The sequence below is a fragment of the Haemaphysalis longicornis genome, unplaced genomic scaffold (assembly GCF_048455015.1).
Source record: "Haemaphysalis longicornis isolate Haplotype H1 unplaced genomic scaffold, Haemaphysalis longicornis Haplotype H1 scaffold_3, whole genome shotgun sequence".
NCBI lineage: Eukaryota > Metazoa > Arthropoda > Arachnida > Ixodida > Ixodidae > Haemaphysalis > Haemaphysalis longicornis.
Window position 1 is genome coordinate 69,877,234 of NW_027526335.1, and position 20,128 is coordinate 69,897,361.

Sequence of the window (20,128 nt, forward strand, 5' to 3'; positions counted from 1 at the left end):
ACGGAATTCCCACTGCACATCCGTATGGTACCCAGTGAAGACTAAGAAAGGAAAGCGAAGTTACGGAAACGCGATCTATCAGTAAAGAGGTATTTAACAAGTACTGCCAGGGAAAGAATTATACTTTCGCTTTCTGAGCAGGTGCGCAGACTTACGTGTCGATAAAAACTCTTTTCGCAGTTGCAAGGAGCTTGAGTTCGAGCGGTGGTATTTCCACCCCAGATCTTTTGGGGCCTGTAAGGGTAGGTGTTAGCTGCCTTCAGGGCACGTTTTCGCAAAATCAGTTGCGGCGACGGTTTCGGAAAACAGCTGCACACCGTTTCGTTTCCTACCCCCCCTCCCCCCCCCCCCCCCTTCACCCAGCCCCTATCCTGGATACACGTTCACCTCTGTCCGCAACTCCAGTAACGAAGCTCCGCCTTCCGCGAAGAGTTTCACCCTTTCTTTGTAGACGGAAAGAGGGAGATTATGGACTCAGACAGTGAGCCTGTCGAAGCAGACAGAGAGCCCTCGTAGCGGTGGAGCCTATTGGACGGGTCGGTTTGTGCCGAGGTTCGTGGGAAGACTCCAGTTTGTTAATGAGAGCTTTATAAACGATCATACAACTCGTACGCCATCAGATGATGAATATGTCTGACTTTTTTTTTCAGAAATACGCGAAGTCTCCGTTTCTAAAATTCGGCTCTATCTAAACCTATTTGTTGTCTTGCGTGTCAATTAGTAAGCGCCCCCCCCCCCCCCCCATCCTTGGAGAAATGACAACGCGTATAGATTTTTTTGGTGCATCTTATTTTTAATCGCAAATTTTCCCTCATATTTTTTTTTAACCTCCCGGCCGATCGTTGTTCAACCCGGCTAGATCTCCTTGTAGAGCGTGCTCTGCCTGTAAGGCAACCATGTATGAAGAAGAAGCCCTTGGCACAGGGCAGAGCAATGGGCGTTAGTAACGGCTGTTACGGCGAAAGCCTCAGATCTTCATGGAAACTGTTGTGATGTACAGCAAAGCGTAAAGAAAATCTGTGGCTCGAAGAATCAGAGCGCAGTCCGGGAAGCGCGCTCCGGGAAAGGGGAAACAGCAGTGCCGGAGGAGGGTTCTGAAAAATGGCCACGGGCTATAGAATGTCCTGAACGCGCCTAGTATACGTCACCCCGCGGGGTCATAGCTGCTTTTCACATCGCTCAGTGAGGAGACACCAGTCCCTAGTCGCGGGCAGGGAATACAGAGATAGTAGGTCATGGCGGAGGAAGCTAGAGCAGCCCGAAATGCCGCTCGCCGTAACCGGCTGTGCATGAAGCTACAGCAGCGTCCCGACGAGAGTAATATGAAAGCTCAACACAAATTTCGAAGTCAGAACCAAGGAAGGCCCAACTAGGTTTTCGTCTTGAGATTCTTGGATAAAACTAAGCATTCCCGGTAAATTTTTTTTTTGCTCAAGGAATATGCATGAAAAAAAAAACGAGATTGTTAAAAACGCCACATACATTTATCGTTACATTCAAACATAAATAATATGTTTAGCCGTAATGATAACTTATTAGATTCCATGCATAAAGAATATACGCTCACTTCCAAGGTGTTACAACAGCACATTATTATTTTTTTCTGTTGTGCAGCTTTCTTAACCTGAAAGCAAAGCTCGTGATACAGAAAAAAAAAATTAAAGCCGTCCCACTCCACGGGAAAGCTGTGGTAAGTGCACAGCAGTGATTCGCCGCAATGGGTTGTAGCGCCGTTATCCGCTCACTGCTACCACCCCTCACGCCCTTCGCCTCCCTGTCTCACTCCTCTCCGGATGAATTGAACGGAGGTTTGTCCAATGCAATTCAATCTTCCCGCCTTCGCGGTGCTCGCGCGCCCCATGCCTGGAACAGAGCGAGCGGGAGCTTTGTTCTTTTTGTGCTTGCTTTTATCCCGCACGTGCCGGCGACATACGGCGCGGTTTGGAACGCGTCGTTTTTGGCGGCCACTTTTTTCTCTTACTATCGTTAAAACCAACCTAACTAGCGTTCCTAACTGAATGAATGCTGAGGCCACCGCTTATTTACCTGCAGTTTTTTTTGCGCTACTAAACAATGAGGAGATGTGTGACAAGCGCCAGCGGTTCAGGAATTTCTAACGGTTATAACTATATAAACCGCTTGTTTTTCGAAGCCTCTGTTTGGGTCCGTTTCGTCGCTAAGCCGTGAGGCTCTGCTTGGGTCTCTTATGTCTCTACGAAGCCTAATTGCGGCGGTGGGTAGACAGCATGACAGCGAACGAGCTGCGACGACAAGGCGAGCCCATAAAGTGCTCTGCACTTAAAACACTCGCCAGAGACACTTCAGGCTACTTGCATATGGCAATGCGAAAGCATTATAGTCCCGCCGGTGCAATGCTTTCAAGTAATGTTTTCTATATATTACCTGCACAGAGGCTGCAACTGGCCCGTCGCGGATATCCTTTGTCTTTTAACAAGAGAATTTCACAAGTGGTCCAGAGTTAATAAAACCTGCAGGGCAGAAAAACCTAAACTGTAACACTAAACATTGCTACATTGCTTCCTAGCAACCAGCCAGCTTGAAACAGATTTTATTCCCGCTTCACGGATTAATATCAAATCTTTTTACACAGACCATTTACAAAATTTGCTGTTTATTTTTGTTTCATAAGAATCAAACCTATTCCGGACTCGCATCAAAAGCGAAACGTTAGACAGAGTGGCCACGCAGCGGTTCTTTCCTTCGAAAACTCGGCGACAACCGTTCGTACGGTTACATTGCAAACCATCCTCGTTAAGACAATCCCGACTGAACTGGCGACCACGTACACAGACGACTCGGTGGACAAGACCACGCTGCTGCTGAACTGCCTGCGGCAGCAAATGGCCGACCCACTGGGACGCAGCCCTACGCAGCACGGCGGCGTGCAGCCGCTACTCGCCAACGGACGGCCCGACAGCGGAAGCAGAAACGACGCGGCAGCCACGCCCTCGACAGAGCGCCCCGCTCCTGTGCCGCTCGCCTCGCACAAGAGGTAAGTCGGGCATCCTTCGCATCAACGGCAATACTCACGGGGCGCTTCTGCACGGCTTCTATAAAGTTGCTTTTAAGGCGTCCAAAGGTACACTGTCACAGAGTACCATTGAAAGGCTGCGTGTAATAATTTCGATCACTCCGGGAATTTCAAGCTGCGGCATCTGGCTCTCAAGCGAGTAACGACACTCGCTACTCGTTTTAACAGCGAAGCTGTTCTTGGCCGAGGCTTTCATGGGACGAAATCTGGTAACGCGGTCGCAGCAGTGTGGAGAGGGCGTAGCCTAGGGAAGAGGAGAGCAGGCGCCAAGCACGCATGCAGTAACTTAAAAGATTGCATGAACGAGACGCTTATATACGCGAAGCTTTTCTAAAATAGTAAGTCTGGTGGCAATGCTTATACATTTCCACTTTGTTGAGCAAAAAGAAAACAATAAGTATATTTGAGCCAATGCATCAATACATAAGTAACATTTGCATGTTCTTTTAATTACAAATGAATGACTGTTTGATTTTTGCGAAAGGGAATAAAAGAAACGCCATGAAAAAAGCAGAAAGCGCTCGCGGCACCCCCCGCGGCAGTTTTCTGAGTTCAAAAGTAACAAAAGGTTCCAGTAGATGGCGCGAGTAGTGGAACACGGTAAAAATGAATTGGCGCGAACGGAAATTGATCTGCTGGCTTTAAGTTCTATGAAGCTTAGCCTTGCGGTTAGGGAACGCGGGGTAGCTACGCTGTTAATATCAGCGTTAGCGATGTGAAGTCAGTGAAGATGGGATAATGTTTAAGCGGAAATTTTTTTTTTCGCACTTCGGCGCACTCGTACACGTAACCTTATTAGAGAGTTTTAGCAGTCCGTCCGTTCCGTCACGTACGTAGCTAGCGTGTTGACTGGGACCCGTTTGGGCACTCCGTCATTCGTCACGGTATGGGGATTAGTTCCGCTGGCCTGCCTTTGCCATGTCCGCACCTCCTCGCCCTTCCTCCTCGCCCTTCCGCGCGCGCAGGCGCAGACCGGTCCCGGTAAACCCGGTAGCAACGTAAGAAACGGAACGAACGGACTGCTAAAACTCTCTATTAACAGTAAGACAGTCACGAGACGGAGCCACCCAAACCGCCGAACGGCGTGGAGAAGCCACTAGCAGCAGCGAATCGGGCCACGTTAGCAGTGGCGGCCATGCGAACAACATAAGCATTTCTTTAGAGACCAATACAACGGGTATTTTAATTTTAAAGAACGTTGGTATGATCGATTATGTACTTACGTGATGACCTAAATATGCCTAAGGCTTCCTTCGCGCCAAACAAGGTTGACAAGTATAAGACGCGCCACCAGTGGTAGTATCGGAAAAGTCTTGCCTTTAGTTATTTCTGCAGCGCTATGAAGTCCATATCTTTTCTTGAATAATATACAGGTATCATGCACCACTGCGGAGCAGAAAGCGCGCTCTAAAAAGGCGAGCTGGAGGCAGCTGACTTCTTCGGTCCTCCCGGCGGACGTCGAAGATTTCGGGTGGGAGCGTGGTTTGGGCGTTCTGCCCACTAGAGACCGCTTGACAGCGTGGGGCGTAACACCGTCAGCGCGGTGCCCTCAATGCGGACAAAATAAAACTTTGCAACACGCAATCTTTCAGTGTTCTGTAGCGAGGACGTTTTGGACGCTGATGTCTAGGATGTTTCAAGTACGCCTAGGGGAGCGCACAAAATCTCGCGATGCCCTAGTAACTTTTCTGTTATGTGTGGGGGCCCTGGTTGTGTGGAGGCGTCGTGGTGTCGCGGCACTCCGGTCCCGGCCTCACAAGGCTCTGTTCCCCATGTTGCTGCGCATGCGCACGCGTCTGTTCGAACACCTGGAAGCGGAGCTCGCCACGCTGGGGGATGAGGCGTTCCTCCTGCGTTGATCGTGCCGCCCCATCAAGGTCAACAACGCACGTTTGGAAATACGAATAGTTGAATATTAGCGCTGTAACCATACTAAAACAAGTTAGAATATTAGCCTTGAAACCAGACTAAATACGATACATAGTTATCTGCAGTGTTCACTTTACCATGTGTGTATCTGTAACTATCTGAGACTGTATCACTGCTCGTGGTGTTTCGTGGTGTTTCGACCCTGAAGCTACTGTTCGCGTTTGTCGAAAACTCAACTTTCTACTCTGTTTATGTTGTACCCTGCGTGGTAGAAAATGTTACAACTTGTATGTAGGCCAGCGGCAGCCACTTCTGGATTGTTGTTTTTGTGTATATTCCCTTTTGTAATTTGTATTTGTTACCCGATGCATAGTTTCATCGAGGCATGTTATGTATCTGCTTCGATGGACAAATAAACCTCTTCATTCATGCACCAAGATTTAAAAAAATAGCAATGGCGTTACTCGAAGAAAACGTAGAGCGTAATGTTTGCATGCCTGTGGAGAAGCGGACAGTAATTTTTCGTTAATGATATTTAACTAATTAATTGTAATTATTTATCGAACTCGATAATTATTGTCCTAATCACTGAAGTGTCAATGAGGCACTTGTAGGTTCCCACGAGGGGCATCTAACTGCGGTATTTTCAGCGGCGAACTAATTGCGTACTCATTTATTCTGACTGATAAAGAAAACCTGCGAAATATGAAAAATACCACGTGACGGCGCTTCCGCGCTCATTGTAAAGAAGCGTCCCCAAACAAGCTGATTAAAAGCGACTGCTTCGCCTGTCACCCGCCCGAAGAGACAGCGCATCACCTTGATAATGGCATGCATGGAAGAAGCAGCAACAGCAAGATTCGTGGGGCGCGTGTGCAGATAAGGCACAATCTCGGTCGCGATTTCTTCTTTCTTTGTTTTGTTTATTTCATTCTGGCTAACTCAGAGGCAGCCTGTTTGAGGGCATTGCTGCACGATGCGCGCTAATGTGCGCGGAGGCGCCGTCACGTGGTATTTATCATATTTCGCGGGTTTTTTTATCAGTCAGAATAAATGAGTACGCAATTAGTTCGTCGCTGAAAATACCGCAGTTAGATGACCCTCGTGGGTGCCTACAAGTGCCTCATTGACACTTCAGTGATTAGGACAATAATTATCTAGTTAAATAATTAATTACAATTAATTAGCTAAGTATTATTAGCAAAAAAATGCTGCCCGCTTCTGCACAGTACTGCAAACATTATGCACTAGGTTTTCTGCCAGTTACGCCATTACTCTTTTTTTAAATCTTGGTGCAAGATAGCTAGGACACCCTGTATAGTATACACTCCTCCTGTGTATTAAAACGGCGTAGAAAAGCGACGCCACAAAACTGGCGTCAAGAAATATACGCCAAAATCTCCGCCGAAGTTCGTTTATAGTGTTTTGCATGTAAGAACTTACAGCTCCTATTAATTGTCTTGCAGCAACAGCAAATTTTCAAAAACCACCCGCGGGGCAAGCGGTCCTCATATATGCCACGTTAGGACCAGCCTTCATGAAGAGAATATGCGTGAAAGAATAATTTAAAATAGTTTAAACCGGCGACTTTCTTCTTTCGATTACCGGTATATGGAGTAAGATGCGGGCAAAAAAAAAAAAAAAAGGAAGAGGCCAGCTATAACACGTACATTTCTTTTGGTATTGCCAGCAGCAGCTCTGGCTATATTTTGTATGAAAAATGCTGCTTGGCTAAACTTAATCGCTAGTTTGTCACACTACAGATGCGCGAAAATCGGCCTTCCGGTTGCTTAATCGCGTTGTAAAAACCGAAAGGTATACTTAATTTGAGGACTTTTCTCTCTTCGTAGTGCAGCAGTTAAGACGGTTCTAACTTCTTTGGCATCTTCGAACTAAATAGCGCAAAACAGCGGACAAAGTGAAGAAAAGACGTGCGCAAGCACTGACTAGCAACTGTTTATTTGATTAGAAAGAACGGAATAGACAGGCAAAATGTTCTCGCAGAGCAGCCGTGCGCATGAGCAGTGAACAAATTAAGTTATTTGTTGGCTGCTCATTAAGTTAGTGTACTTCTTTTTTTTTTTTACTTTGTCCCCTGTTTCGCGTTGTTTTGTTCGAAGACGTATTAACTTGCCCAACTACAAACCCTGCTGAAGCTTATGCGCGCACCAGCGGATTCATCAGTGTGTTCTAATGTTCTGAACAAACTTGGCATCGTTTATCGTTCCGACTATTTCGTTGCTTGCTGGTTAAACCATAATTGAAAGAACTCTATTCAAGTATTTGTTCTGTGTTCTGCGCCCCTATATATCAACCTGGTCAGTAGTAGTAGCAAAAGTTGTTTGGTGAGACGGATATCAATCTTATCTGGAGATCACTAGTATCGCCATTATTGATGGCAGCCACAACGGAGGAAAGCACTCGTTGCGGTTGGGAACCAAATCAATTCCGCAAATTTGTATTAAACGTGATTCGTCACAGTTTTTTTTAAGTTTGGGAATCAAATTTAGTATTCCTAGCGTGTAAACGTAAATGTTCAGCGTGCATGTTTCTGGGTGTGCGAAAGAAGCACAACGCGGGGATGGAGGTGCTAAAAATTTTATCTCGATCAAACTAAACTAACCTTTGTACGCCTGCACATTACCTATGTACAAATAAAAACACAAAAAATCTAGTCTGTGGCTGTAGAAATAACACAAAGGAGACATCGCAGGTAGCGTTAAAGGGGAAAAAATTGTGTCCTGAAATAAATTTTCCCTTGCGGCACGGAGGGCTACGAATAGAGATGTGTATTTCTCATGATTTGATGGTTATTAGACGGTTATTACTTAAGCTCTACTTTTCTTCATCAAGCGTCGTTAAACTTTGCAATATTGAAAAAATGGTGAGCGCAGATGAACAATCGTCATTTTTATAATAAGGCAATAGCGACATCCGCAGCCGAAAAAACAACAACAGTAGATTGTCCTGAAAGAATAAAGGGGCCAAAATATACAAAATAAAGACTCTCGGCCCATTACATGGTTGCGAGCTGTTACCTGTGCCCTTAGCAACACATTGTTTGAAATATTGACAAAACTTTAAAGATTTTTCTCCTTTTCGTTGGATTTTGTTCACTGATGCCTCAACAGCGCTAAAAATTGAGACAGGAATACGAAAGTGCGTTCTTGTTGCGAACAAGTTTTGATAGAGGTTTCCGAGGTTAAAAAATTAAAATGAAAAGAAGGAAAATATGCAATACAGCTTTTAGGTTCCAGGCCGGATTCCCGTTTATTTTTTCTAGATTATTTTTGTCGTAATATTTTGACCTTGTAGAAATCGCGTTCCTGAAACGATTGCGTTTCTTAATCTTTCTTGCTTAAATTTATTTTCTAAGTTTAGAAGAACGCAACTGGCTTCCGAATGCATGCGATTCGTAGTTTCCTTTTTGCCAGCAGTACACTTTGTGCTCCCAACGTTTTGGCCTCTTACAGAGAGCGTTCGTCCATTTAGCGAAAGCCCAATAGAAATGCGGCCGCACTCGACGGGTTACTCACGGTAGACTTCATACGGCAAATACGACAGCACTGGCGAACGACATGTCCAGGCCACACGCCGTTCATCGGAATAGGGTGGTCCGAATCTGGTATGCATTTTAGTCACAAAAGCAATTTAGTCACAGAAACATCAAAAATACAAGCGTGATTATAACAGGCACTTGTTGGAATTGGATGTCCAAATGAATCGGCAAAAGTTTCGGGCTCCTTCTACCATGCAACAAACGCAGGGGAAATTCGTCGTGGTATCTGAGTGTTAGGCGTTTGTTTCTCACTTGGTAGGTTGAATTACGTGTGGTGGTGTTTGAGCGCGGGTTTGATTCTAAGCCATCGTCAGTGGGGGCAGGCGCAGTCAAGCCCTCATTAGCTTTTTTTTTGTTTTTCGAATATTTTCTGGATGTTTGTTAAACTTTTATTCAACGTTTTAGGAATTTAAATCGAACAGGGGGCAGCCTTGCGAAAGGTAACTGATTGCAGTTTAGAGAGACACCAAAGGGTGGAAACGTGTCTACTCTAAGCAACATAACAACGTGCCTAATTTACATACACACAACACGAGGTAACAACCCTCTGGTAAGTTAGAAAAAAGGAAAGGAATGGACACAGGTGGCGGTGGCGCAGCGCATTTTGTGCTCTAGATTTGTGACCCCACGAATGTTAAAAGCGACTTAAAGGGCTGCTGAAGAGTTTTTAAAAAAAAATTTATTGGGGGGAATTAATTTATAGTTTTATTATTGCTGAACTCCAAAAACGTGTTTATTTCTTGCGTAAATACACCCAAAACACGTTTTTTTAAATCAAAACAAGTGACCCCTGCCCGGGGGTGCGGTCAGAGCCCTGCCTGCCTTTCGCGATTGGCCGGCTGCAGATGACGTCATATTCGGAAGTACCGTTCGGCCTGAAGAGCTCTTTCTGTTACCGTTCAGATAAGAGCCAGAAAGTCCTCTGGGGAATGGAAGACGCACAAAATCTTTCCTTAGAATAGGAGAGCCTGAGGAAAGCATAAACGCAATACGTTCTCTCGCGGCGAGCTTTAGAAAGGGTTTTCCTCCAACGACTCGTGACCGACTTCGGTTTTTCGGATGCAGAGAACTTGTGCAGATGTTGGCTCGTCGTTTCACTTCTAGCGCTCATCACAATTCCCAATACAAATTTTCAACACACCATTATTTCCTTTCTCGAATGTGTTACTTTGTATTTACATTCAGGAGAGCGGTAACTAGCTGTGTGGAGCGGCCTGCGTCGATTTATGCGCGCAGGCAGCAGCGATGAGGCCGCTGCCTGTCGCCGCGTCGCGAGGAGGTGCCAGTGCTGGGGCACTCCGTGACTTTTCAGCAGAACGTCAGGCTTGGTAAAGCTGCACATACGCAGTTTTAGAATAGAGGAACCGATCGTTGGGGGACCCCCAACAGTTAGGGGAACGCAAACGCAACACGCTCGTGCCCGACAAGTTTTAGTCGAACGTCTTCCCCGACAGCTCGGATGTAGGGAATTTTAGGCTTAGCATTGAGCCAGATATTTGGCCGCGTTTTTCACAGTTGTGAATGGCGATCCGTAACACAGTTTTTCATCACACTATCAGCCCCTTTCTCGCATGTGGAACATTGTTTTCACGTTGATTGCCATTTTAGCGATCGGTGCTGTATTACGCGCAGGTAGCGCCATCCTTCGGCCCCTCTCCGCATCGCATGCTCGGGCAGGTGCAGTTGCCGCCGCCGACCAGCCTCCGCAGCCGGTCGGGGTAGAGAAGTGTAGGCTTCGCATCGCGGTACAAATTTGTTCACCGCTTTCAAAATCACCTCGGAAGGTGATTCTTAGCACAATTCTTCACCACACTATCATTCACTCCCTTGCATGTTTACCTTTTTTTCGCGATTTCTTTGATTTTGGTCAGCAGCGAAGAGCGGTTGCTGCCATGGCCTCGCCGGTTCGAGCCGCTTCATTGACCGTACGGGAAGGCACGGCCGGCGTGTGCGCAGAGCGCTTCCGCGCGCAGAAAACGCTTCGTGCTTTCCAGCTTGCTTGATTTCTTGTTAACGACGCGTCCACAATGACGCGCCCATAATGTCGATGGGGAAAACGAGCAAGGTTTTGGGAAACCCAGAGCGTTGCGGTCTCCTGGATTTTCCGATCTACTTATAATAAGGGGTAAGGAACTTGGGTAACCTCCGTATTTGTTTGAGCCCTTCGCTTCGCGTGTTAAGTACAGAGCACCCGACGACACGGCCGGCCCGGACTACTCGCAAAGGTAATGCAGTAGCCACGGGCGCTCAGGTAGGGAATCTCTAGTATCTAGGAGTCGTTTTCGAGAATAACTAAAAACACAGCATCACTATGGCTAAAAATCCACGTGGAAGCAACTCAAGCCAATGAAGATTAATACAATTTCACACGTGCTTAATTCAAAACTCCGTCCATAAAACTGGGATACAGCGAAGCGGCAGCGCACGTCCCTGGCCGTCTCCCGAATATGGCGTTACTTCTGATCGCCACCTCTCGGTTTCTCGCTCTTCCGGCCATGTGGGAGTGAGCAGTGGGCGGGGCGTAGGGTCAACTTTATCGTCGAATACCGCTCACCCCAAGCGAGAAATCCCGAAAAAAAAGTTTACAGGCATAAACTGTCCAATGTATTAATCGTAAAACATATATTTTTACCCGATTTTTAAAAGCACCTCATAGCCCTTTAACGCATTCTGTCAAGGCACCAGAAAAAGAAAACTCCTCTACAACAAAACGATCCTATTAAAATTTACTTTGATATTTTTGGTCTGTTACCTTGGTCTGGCAGAAGGATTTCTGCCATAGTGACGGTGCGTCACCCGGCATACCTTACGCCGCACACACAAAATAAACACAGAGATAGAGACAACGAAGTTTTGCCTAATAAATTTGTGTTAACGCTGTCGAGCAAGAGAAGAGGTAGTATATACATGTTTCAATCTTTCTGCTTAATGGCGAGTAGCCGCCCTTTAAAGAACTCCAAGAGTAAAATTGGTAGCCTTTCAGAGCGTGCCTCAAAGCCCCGATTAAGCTTTAGCGCGTAAAACCACAAATGTAATTTTCTTCAGTCTGATAAATGACTTGAGCTTGGTAGTAGGTTGTAATAAAAGTTACCATCAACAGCACTACGCAGAGATATATTGGTAAATAATGTATTTTGTACGATGCTCATTGTCTTAACGGGATTAGGATTATGCTGAGTCTCCCCTCACATTCTAGAAAAGCAAAAACGCCCGTGTGTACGACATTTCAGTGCACGTTAAAGAGCCCCAGGTGGTCGAAATTAATCCGGAGCCCTCCACTACGGCGCGCCTCATAGCCTGCGAAGCGTCGGTGCGTTAAACCCTACAATCAATCAATCAATCAATCAATCAATCAATCAATCAATCAATCAATCAATCAATCAATCAATCAATCAATCAATCAATCAATCAATCAATCAATCAATCGATCAATCAATCAATCAATCAATCAATCAATCAATCAATCAATCAATCAATCAATCACCTCACATTGTGGCGCACCGGAATCGAAACGACGCTTCCGTGCGCTGGCGATTCGTCAAGTCAAAACGGTATACGTGCCTTTCACAATAGGTACTTACGACGATAGCTTTCCGCGCCAGTTTCCGAAAACGATCGTGCGTACAATAAGGCCTGCGCAAATCCGGTTTTTGCAAACTAGATGTATAAAAAGCACTCAAACGCAGTGCAGTAATTTTAATGTTATCAGCTGTATGCATTTATTTAACAAGCACACACAAGACATGCCACAAATGATAGTCGGGGACAAGTAAGGATGGATGTCTGCACCAAATAGCGGGTACGGAATAGCGCTGAGTGCGTCAGCTTTGTTGATTTTGTTGTTTTTGTTACGAGTAGAAATACGTGGAAGCAGTCAAGAAGCAACTGGTAACCTAAAAAACCCACAAAGCTATTTAAGTTTTGATAACATCGTATTCATAATATCACGCAGCCAAACCACCAGAGAACATAAAAAGTTGGCGCAGCTCGCACGAGTGGTGCAAGGCTGGAGAAAAAGCGGAGCCGGAGGTTGGCTTAGCATCCACCGGTTTTTTTTTAGCTTTGCTAGGTTTTGCCAAACTTTGCTGGAACAGCGACATGACCTACGTTCTGTCGTTTTTGCTAGGTTTTTGCTAGGTTTTGCTGGATTTTGCTGGATTTTGCTAGCCTTTGCTCGAGCAGCGACAAGACCGCGCTCGCGCTGCGCTTCTTCTTCCTCGGGAGTTACACGCTTCTTCGGCCAACCCATGTTTTGAGGGAGAGTAAATGATGTGCTCGGCGCCGAGTCACGAGGCGCTGTGTGTCGACTACTATAGGCCAGGCTTGGCTCCGCCTACGCAGCTGCTCGAAGTTATGCGAGGTTTGGCACGGTGCCCGTGCTGGGCGGCTCGCGCCGGAAGCGTTTTTCCTCTTGGTATTTTTTTTTTTTTGCTAACGCCACCGGACCAATCTCAAGCTTAAACATCTTCGCTGTTAAAAGAAAAGCAAAAGATGCTTTCAGGACTTACTTCAAATACATTGTGACGTTGTGACAAATATTGCACAATACTACAACCGTTACTGTATGACTGCGGGTATTCCAAAGACATAATGAGCCAGCCCCACAGAGAATGGCCATCGGACCAGCATCGTTGAGAATAAGACTATTACGGGACAAATCAACAGTGTGAACATTAAGAATAAAAATCGAGTACACACAATAAACATTATTCTTTCTCTTATTTTTAAAATGGCATTTAAACTTGAAGCAAGGATGAAGCGCGACATTTTCCCCGTATTTGCATGGTTGTGTTAACTTTTTTCGACGCCTATCTTTGCCCTCGGACATCTTAGCAACGATAGAAACGGTAGAAAGGAAAAAAAGTGAGTTCTCGGTGCCTCCAAGTTTCGGCGCCTTCCCTGTTTGCAGCGCTGCCATGCCGCCCGAGCTGAGCATGGACGACAGCTGCTATCTGGCCATGGAACAAGCACACGCCGAAGTCAAATCCGCAGCCGCAGATATCCGCGGTAGGTGGCCACTCCACTGGCAATCCACGCGGCGTGCGGAAACAATAGCGACTCTTCGACAGTCGTTGAAAAAAATACTCCTACAGCTGCTGCCCTCACGACTGAAAGCCTATTTTAGACGTGCAAAATGCAAGGCAATAACGCTGTCCACACTTTCCTGTGCCATGTTTGCTCCACTGCCAATTAACAATGGACGTCTACCGATGCCCTCACCTTTTAATCCTTTCAACTTTTGTTTTGTTACGAACTCAGCTGCGCTTCCTATATGAACTTCAATCGCCCACTTAACCACCTTAAACACCACCTAACCTCTGCACATTACAGCTGGATACGCCTTCGAGGGAGCAGCTCCGCTTGCAAGTTTGCAGCTTCAAGAACGTGGTGCCACCAGTGAAGGATCTGGAAGAACTGGGCCACAAGCGGAGGACAGCCCTGATGAAGGTCTACTTACTAAAATTGTTATTCAAACCGTCGCGATTGAGGTCCGATAAAAAATTGTACGCTATTGTGGGATATTGTCAACTATAGTGACAACTTCGTAAGAACTTCCGTGTAGGTTTACATGTGCTTAATCACTTACATGCTCACTGGTGTAGCAGTCGGGCAGACAGCTACACCAGTTTGAAGAGACCGCTCTCAAGAGAGCATTCGGTAATAATTTCAAGGGTTGGTGGGTCTTCCCGCACAGAAAATCGCGTCTTGGCGTCCTCAATGCTTCGCGCCCGCTTTCTACCACAGGCGAGTCGAGCAAGGGCAGCTGCTGCCGGGACGAACTGGTGGGTGGCGTGGAAGCGGCCGCCACTCCTCCTCTCTCGGGGGGCTACCCCGATTCTCTGCAGGAGGCGGCGCTGCTCCGCGCCTACGACGTCTACTCCATGGAGGCCCTGCTCAGGAACATCCAGGCGCTGCTTCGCGTCGCCGCCGACGGCGCGAGGCACCACGAAAGACAGGTGTCCCTCGAGAAGGGTGCGCTGTTGCTTTTATCCTCCCTTTCTTTGTAGCGCAAGCTACACTACGCTACCACGTTTTGACCAGTTTTGCCCTTGAGCGCTAGAGGTCAAACCACACCCCCTTTTGCAGCCGCAGTAAAAGTTTTTTAGTAAAACTTAGTTAGTGAAAGAAGGTTAGAACGTTGGTGAGAAAAGAGCAGAGAACAATCTGGGAAGACATGCGAACAAAGAAGTCAGACTAGCACAAGAATTTCGTGAAAGTATTTGCTTTTTATTTTGACATTATTTTTATTTATTTTGTTTGTATTCTTGGCGAGGTGATTGTACAGTAGCGTTGCGACTAAGGCCGCTGTGCAACGCCACCCCGTTACAAAGGGGAAGCCACTAAGCATCATCATCATCTGCTAGCGCCCGGAACGGAGCAGCATCCCGTTAACGGGAAGAGATAGGCGAGGAGGGAAAGGAGACGTGCGCGGGACCCGTCCGCGGGACGTGGCGGAAGAAGGCGAGGAGGCCGCCGCAGCAGCGATAAGCGCGCGCCACGAAGGAAGGCCACGAGGCCACGTGCGGCGCAGAACCGTGTGCGATAGAGGAAGACGAACATCCAGCTGTCGTCCCTCGTACACCGGCGAGGCTTAAACGACGCCGTGAGGTGAAAAAAAAGGAAAAACGCAACTGTTGCGCACAGCTTCACTACCTTTAAGTCTTACGCGTTGGTGTGAGCTTCCTTCATTTTTTTTGTTCGTCCTCCGAAGCCACTTCACGCCGCTACGACATGACGTCGCATAAAAAATTAAGGCTTCTAAGCTGTCGTAGTCACTGGTCGGTGTTGCAAAATATGCGCCTGACAAAATTATCTATCGGCCTATAACTCTCATTTAAATTTAGCACACCGCACATTCATAATTTTCTCCCCGTAGGTGACCCGAAACAAAATTCGAGTGATTCTGCGGGTTATTCACGTAGTAAGTGTACCAGGGTACTTGTAGTGCAACTGTTTCCGTTTCATTCGCTCGGGATTCTGGTACAAATATGTATATTTGTACTGACGCATATGTATACTTCGTGGATGACTCCTCTTACTCAGCGCACTTGTCAGACAAGACAAGACTTCTCTTGTGTCTTTCTTTCTAGAACGACAAATACATGACTAGGCAGCTGGGATTACATAATCTTTACGATGACTCAACTTTACTTCGTTCCCTTTTGTGCTTATCCTTTTTGCTTTTTTGTGTTCCGCTTACGTAAGTCGCACTTGCTCGCTTTTCTCCTCATCACAGCTTCTGTCACCGTTTTGCTGACGTTTATCTTATTCTGCCTGTAAAGCGTGCACCACCGTAAAGTTAGTCATGCTGCAACAGAAACAATTTACCGAAGACATTTTATAAGGAAATATTTTGTTCTATTACAATGCATCTATGGTTTTTATTTCAAATTTCAATGGGGAACATATCTCTGCAGTTATGATTGCTGCTCTAAAATTGACCCCTACCATGTATGCCTCTTGTTTCTTACTAGCCTTCTTTTTATGTCTACGAACGCACGCGACTAGCTCTCAAGTTTCACGGAGTCTTTATGGTCACTCCATCACTGTGCTTCTCTTCGTGTGTACTTAGTGTGCCGCATTTTGTTTTAAAGCGCAGCTTTCTGCCTCTAACTGATGTCGTCTATAGTCCACTCAAATCGCCCTGCAGGAAATGCAACTTTCTCTGACGATGACGATGTTCGCGAGTAAAGTGAAGAAAAACTAAAACGCTTTCCGTGGTCAGAATCGAACCTGGGTCCCTCGCGTTAAAAAGTCGACGTCTATGCAATTGCGCCGTTCCGGTATGGTACAACCAGTTTGGATTTGTAAAGGGGTGCAAGAACGTGAAAAATTGGCCAGAAAATACACCCCTTCGTCTAACGACGACGGTGGCTGAACGCCAGGAAAAGCCATGGAATTCCCGTATCACTAAAGCACTACAGAGAACAATCTCAGTGCAGTAAACCGCCCCGATAAAACAGTGTTCGCATAAAAAGCGCACAGTCTTACGTCATACTCTCGACCAATAAGCTCTTGGTTGGTTCGTTTGGTGTTGGACTTGGTTTTGGAATGCTACGCGTTTCTCAATTGTTGTCGTTTCGACAGAGGGGTAGTTGATTTTTATTTAGTGTTTACACAAATACAGTTTACTGCTTTTATCATCTATCATGACCTTGACGCCGGTTTGTTGACGCTAATCCTTTTTCTGGATAGCATGCACCATGTTAAAGCTAACCGTGTTTGCCGCAAAGGCAACTTTTCCTACCCCTTTATGAGTTAGTGTCTAAGTATGAGGTATTAGTGTAGCCTATGATAAATCCCCCGCACTTGATTTTTCGTGGAAAATTTCGTTTCGCTGGCATTTACATACCACTTGTGGTGGCTAAAACGTTCAGGGCCAAATGAACAATCCTAGAGAATAATTCCACTTTGAGAACCTCTGGAACCGCTGCTGCGATAAAACATGTCAAACGCGTGCGTTGCTCACGGAGCTGTAATCATTTGTTTATTTTCTCTGCAGCCGAGCTTGGAATGGAGATTCTGCGAGAGCGAGAAATGCGCGAAAAAGTGGAGAAGCAGCTTGCCGAGGAACAGAAGTTCAGAGGTAAGAGATTACTATTTGTACGCATACAGCGCCAATATTCAAAAGTATACAAAATAGTCACGAGCGTGGGAATCGCGAAGTACGCCCATCATTTTACCCAACAGATGCGTAATTTGAGAGAAAATATAATTCACGGGGATAAAACTAAATTACAAAAGCCAAATGTGCATATGAGAAGGAAGAATTCTGGTAATAAGCAGGACTGAAATTGAGCCGACCAATGAAGATTGTTTGCCAAAACAACTTGTGCATCTACTACGGCTCGGTGTAATTCGAGGGCTTGCGTTTTTCTTTTTACTCAGCCGAAAATACAATACGACGCGGTTTAACAAGTACGTTTGTGTAACGGGGAGGAATTGAGTTTTGTGATCCATTTCATGCTCCCAGTGCGACAACTCCTTTCAGCCTGCTAATTAATAAATTAATTAATTTGGTCTATTAATTAATTGACCTTGAGCTTATTTTGCGCGTTTCTGGCAGTTCTGTACCAGAGGCGCCTTCGGAGGGAGAGAAGGTCCCGGCGCAAGGTTCAGGAGCAGCTGCAGAACGAGATCAGGCGTCGGCTCAAGGCGGAGGACAGTCTCCGCGACACGCCGGCCGACACCGTGCGCTTCCTGGGAGGTCAGCTTTTCGGCTGTGCTTGTCGTAGTGACGCCTTGGCGGGCCCCATTACCTGAAATTTTTCGACGTTGCCGGTTCTTGTTGTTTGTCCGTTTAAATGGTAAATTACACGCGGAATTCGTCATTCAGGAGGGCACCTAGAGGAGTTCCGTCAAAGCGCATTACGTGCAATGTGCAGGCGTGATATCGAGACGAAATACCTGATGCCGAAATAAAAATATGACGGTGTGCTCATTTTACACCCAAGAATACAGCTAAGGTGGAAAGCTACTCAGATATTCTTAGCGCGCTTTCTTCATGGTCGCTTGTTAGCAATATAAAAGTTCTGGCGTCAATTAAAAAAAAACTAGGCACAATCATCGAGCGTCAAATTTGCGAAATTGTGTCATACAAATGCGCAGAATTCTTTCACGGGAAAATGTTAGATAGCAAGGCCCCTTGAAAACGAATCTCCCGATATATTCTAAGAGTCTTTTTGAGGTGAAAAAAAAAACTGCCTCAAGCATCAAACTTTAAAGGTGGGTGATCACCCGTAAAAGCTGTTAAAATTTTTGTAGCCGGCTGCTCCTTATGATTACACTTTCACAATTTTGGTATCAGCACACCGGATGAAAGAGCCCGGAAGCTTCTGTAGCATCGCGGTTCATTTCATCTTGTATTACGGCTTCAGCATCTAACAGTCAGGCCACAGCTATGGGTTTTCATCAAGCGCGTGACAGTGTGCGATGAACAAGACTAGCATGTGATGCTGTGATAACAGCCTGTACATTCTGTATAATCTCAATCTCCGAACAATGTAAGAACAATTTGAATTACTACGCAAATTGGGAGCAAAATGTTGATACGGAACAGCATTGCAATGCCACGGCCAAACTTAATGCTGACCAAAGGGCGCAGAGTGAAAGACGAGCGAGAGTCAGAGCCCACAAAGCATGCATGTACAAAAAATCAAATTGTCAACCTTAAAGCAATCGGGAAAATAGGGGCAACGCGCCGTCAAAAGGCAGACAAACGTTAAGTCCCTAACTTCTGGCCAAGTACAGTGAACGCAACGTTTTCACTTTTTGATGCTCCCGATTAGAGTCCATGGAGTCAAAGGAGGGATCAGACCCAGAGTTTCGACTCGACGCCGAGCAGAAGATGCACGGTAAGAAATCTATTGTGCGCGCCACTTCTGGTACTCGAGCGAGTTTTTAAGGTCCTCCGCAAGCATGCGATGTCCTTACATGGTACTAGTACTGATACCGAGACCCATAACGCGCTCAAGTTCATGCTCACAAACTTGTGAGCCCTCGAATTCCCCCTTCACCTTCGCATTGCGTCTACCGTGTACTGATGTACTGAGAGTTAACGGAAATATGAGCTCGAAGGCGGCTGATGGCGGATAGCTGCGTATTAGAGCAAGCAATGGCGGTTGACGTCAGGTATACGAGTCTTCTCTCGAAAAAAAATTTAGCCAGGTTTAACACTTGCAAACCTAATTATCACTAATGAAGGGTCTGTTTAGCTTCATTGTTTAAAGACTATGCCCACAGTGTTTCAAATAGCTTAGGTCACACCTTCCACACTCGAGGTGCGGTGGCACGGTGAGACGGAGCGACCAAGCGCCAACGAAGCAGCCGTTACACCCTCGCCTAGTAACGTATTACCACAACGGTGAGGTTCCAAGCGAACACAGCTTCTACGCCTTTCCGCAGCGGATCATGTGACGTGACGTCACACTTCCCACAGTTGTGCTCCGGCGGCTCAAGGTCATTGTAATGCGATGAATGACTTTGCAGGACACGGTGTAGCAGAGCTTTCACTCTAAAAAAGTCACGCCACGTGTCTTTTTTACCCATCCGATAAAGGCAGTAGCAGCGATATGCGTGAATATGGTCAATCTAGAGTTGGGCTTTTCTCACCGTCTTCTCCGCATCCTTACTACTCCGCAGACTGTGCCATGTCCGTCTACGCCCCGGAGCCTCCACGTTGCAGCAGTCCAGGAAGGTAGCGCGCCGCTGGAGCTTTGCGAGCCTGCTCGGCGAAGAGGGGCTGCAGGCCCGCCTCCCTGGGCGCAGTAACAGTTGCGACCAGCGAGCCGAATACACCTTGATCTTCGCTACCGCGTTTCTATAGCAAGCGGAAACGGAGGGAGCAAGGAACAGACTTTGTACGCCAAGTCACTGTACGCCAGCAACAACGGCAAGTCCTCGCCTCTGTCTGCTCGTAGTCTGCCAATAAATGACGTAGCCTGCACCGCAGACCTGAATCATTTTAGTCCCAGTTCCATCTAGAGTTGCCATATAGTGCCGTTAGATTACGCAACGTCAAGTGTTTTATTCCTGGATACACGAAGATTTCACTTACGTCATATCCGTCACGGTGACGCCAGTACGACGAAGCAAGCGGCCTGTAAAGGGTGCACCCCTGCACACACGGTCTTCTTGTGGGGAAGCAA

General features: G+C 46.5%; 1 protein-coding gene across 1 annotated transcript in view; it reads left to right on the forward strand.

Annotated features, from left to right (window-relative positions):
- The window catches only part of LOC144173287 (dachshund homolog 1-like), a 43,484-nt gene extending 23,564 nt beyond the window's left edge, over positions 1-19,920 (forward strand). The window contains exons 4-11 of the mRNA XM_077701771.1: positions 2,812-3,013; positions 13,390-13,487; positions 13,812-13,928; positions 14,226-14,453; positions 16,984-17,067; positions 17,548-17,688; positions 18,770-18,835; positions 19,623-19,920. Of these exons, the coding sequence (XP_077557897.1) occupies positions 2,812-3,013; positions 13,390-13,487; positions 13,812-13,928; positions 14,226-14,453; positions 16,984-17,067; positions 17,548-17,688; positions 18,770-18,835; positions 19,623-19,681 (995 nt within the window). The 3' untranslated portion in view covers positions 19,682-19,920. The remainder of the gene's footprint in view (positions 1-2,811; positions 3,014-13,389; positions 13,488-13,811; positions 13,929-14,225; positions 14,454-16,983; positions 17,068-17,547; positions 17,689-18,769; positions 18,836-19,622) is intronic.
- The last annotated feature ends 208 nt before the right edge of the window (positions 19,921-20,128 follow it).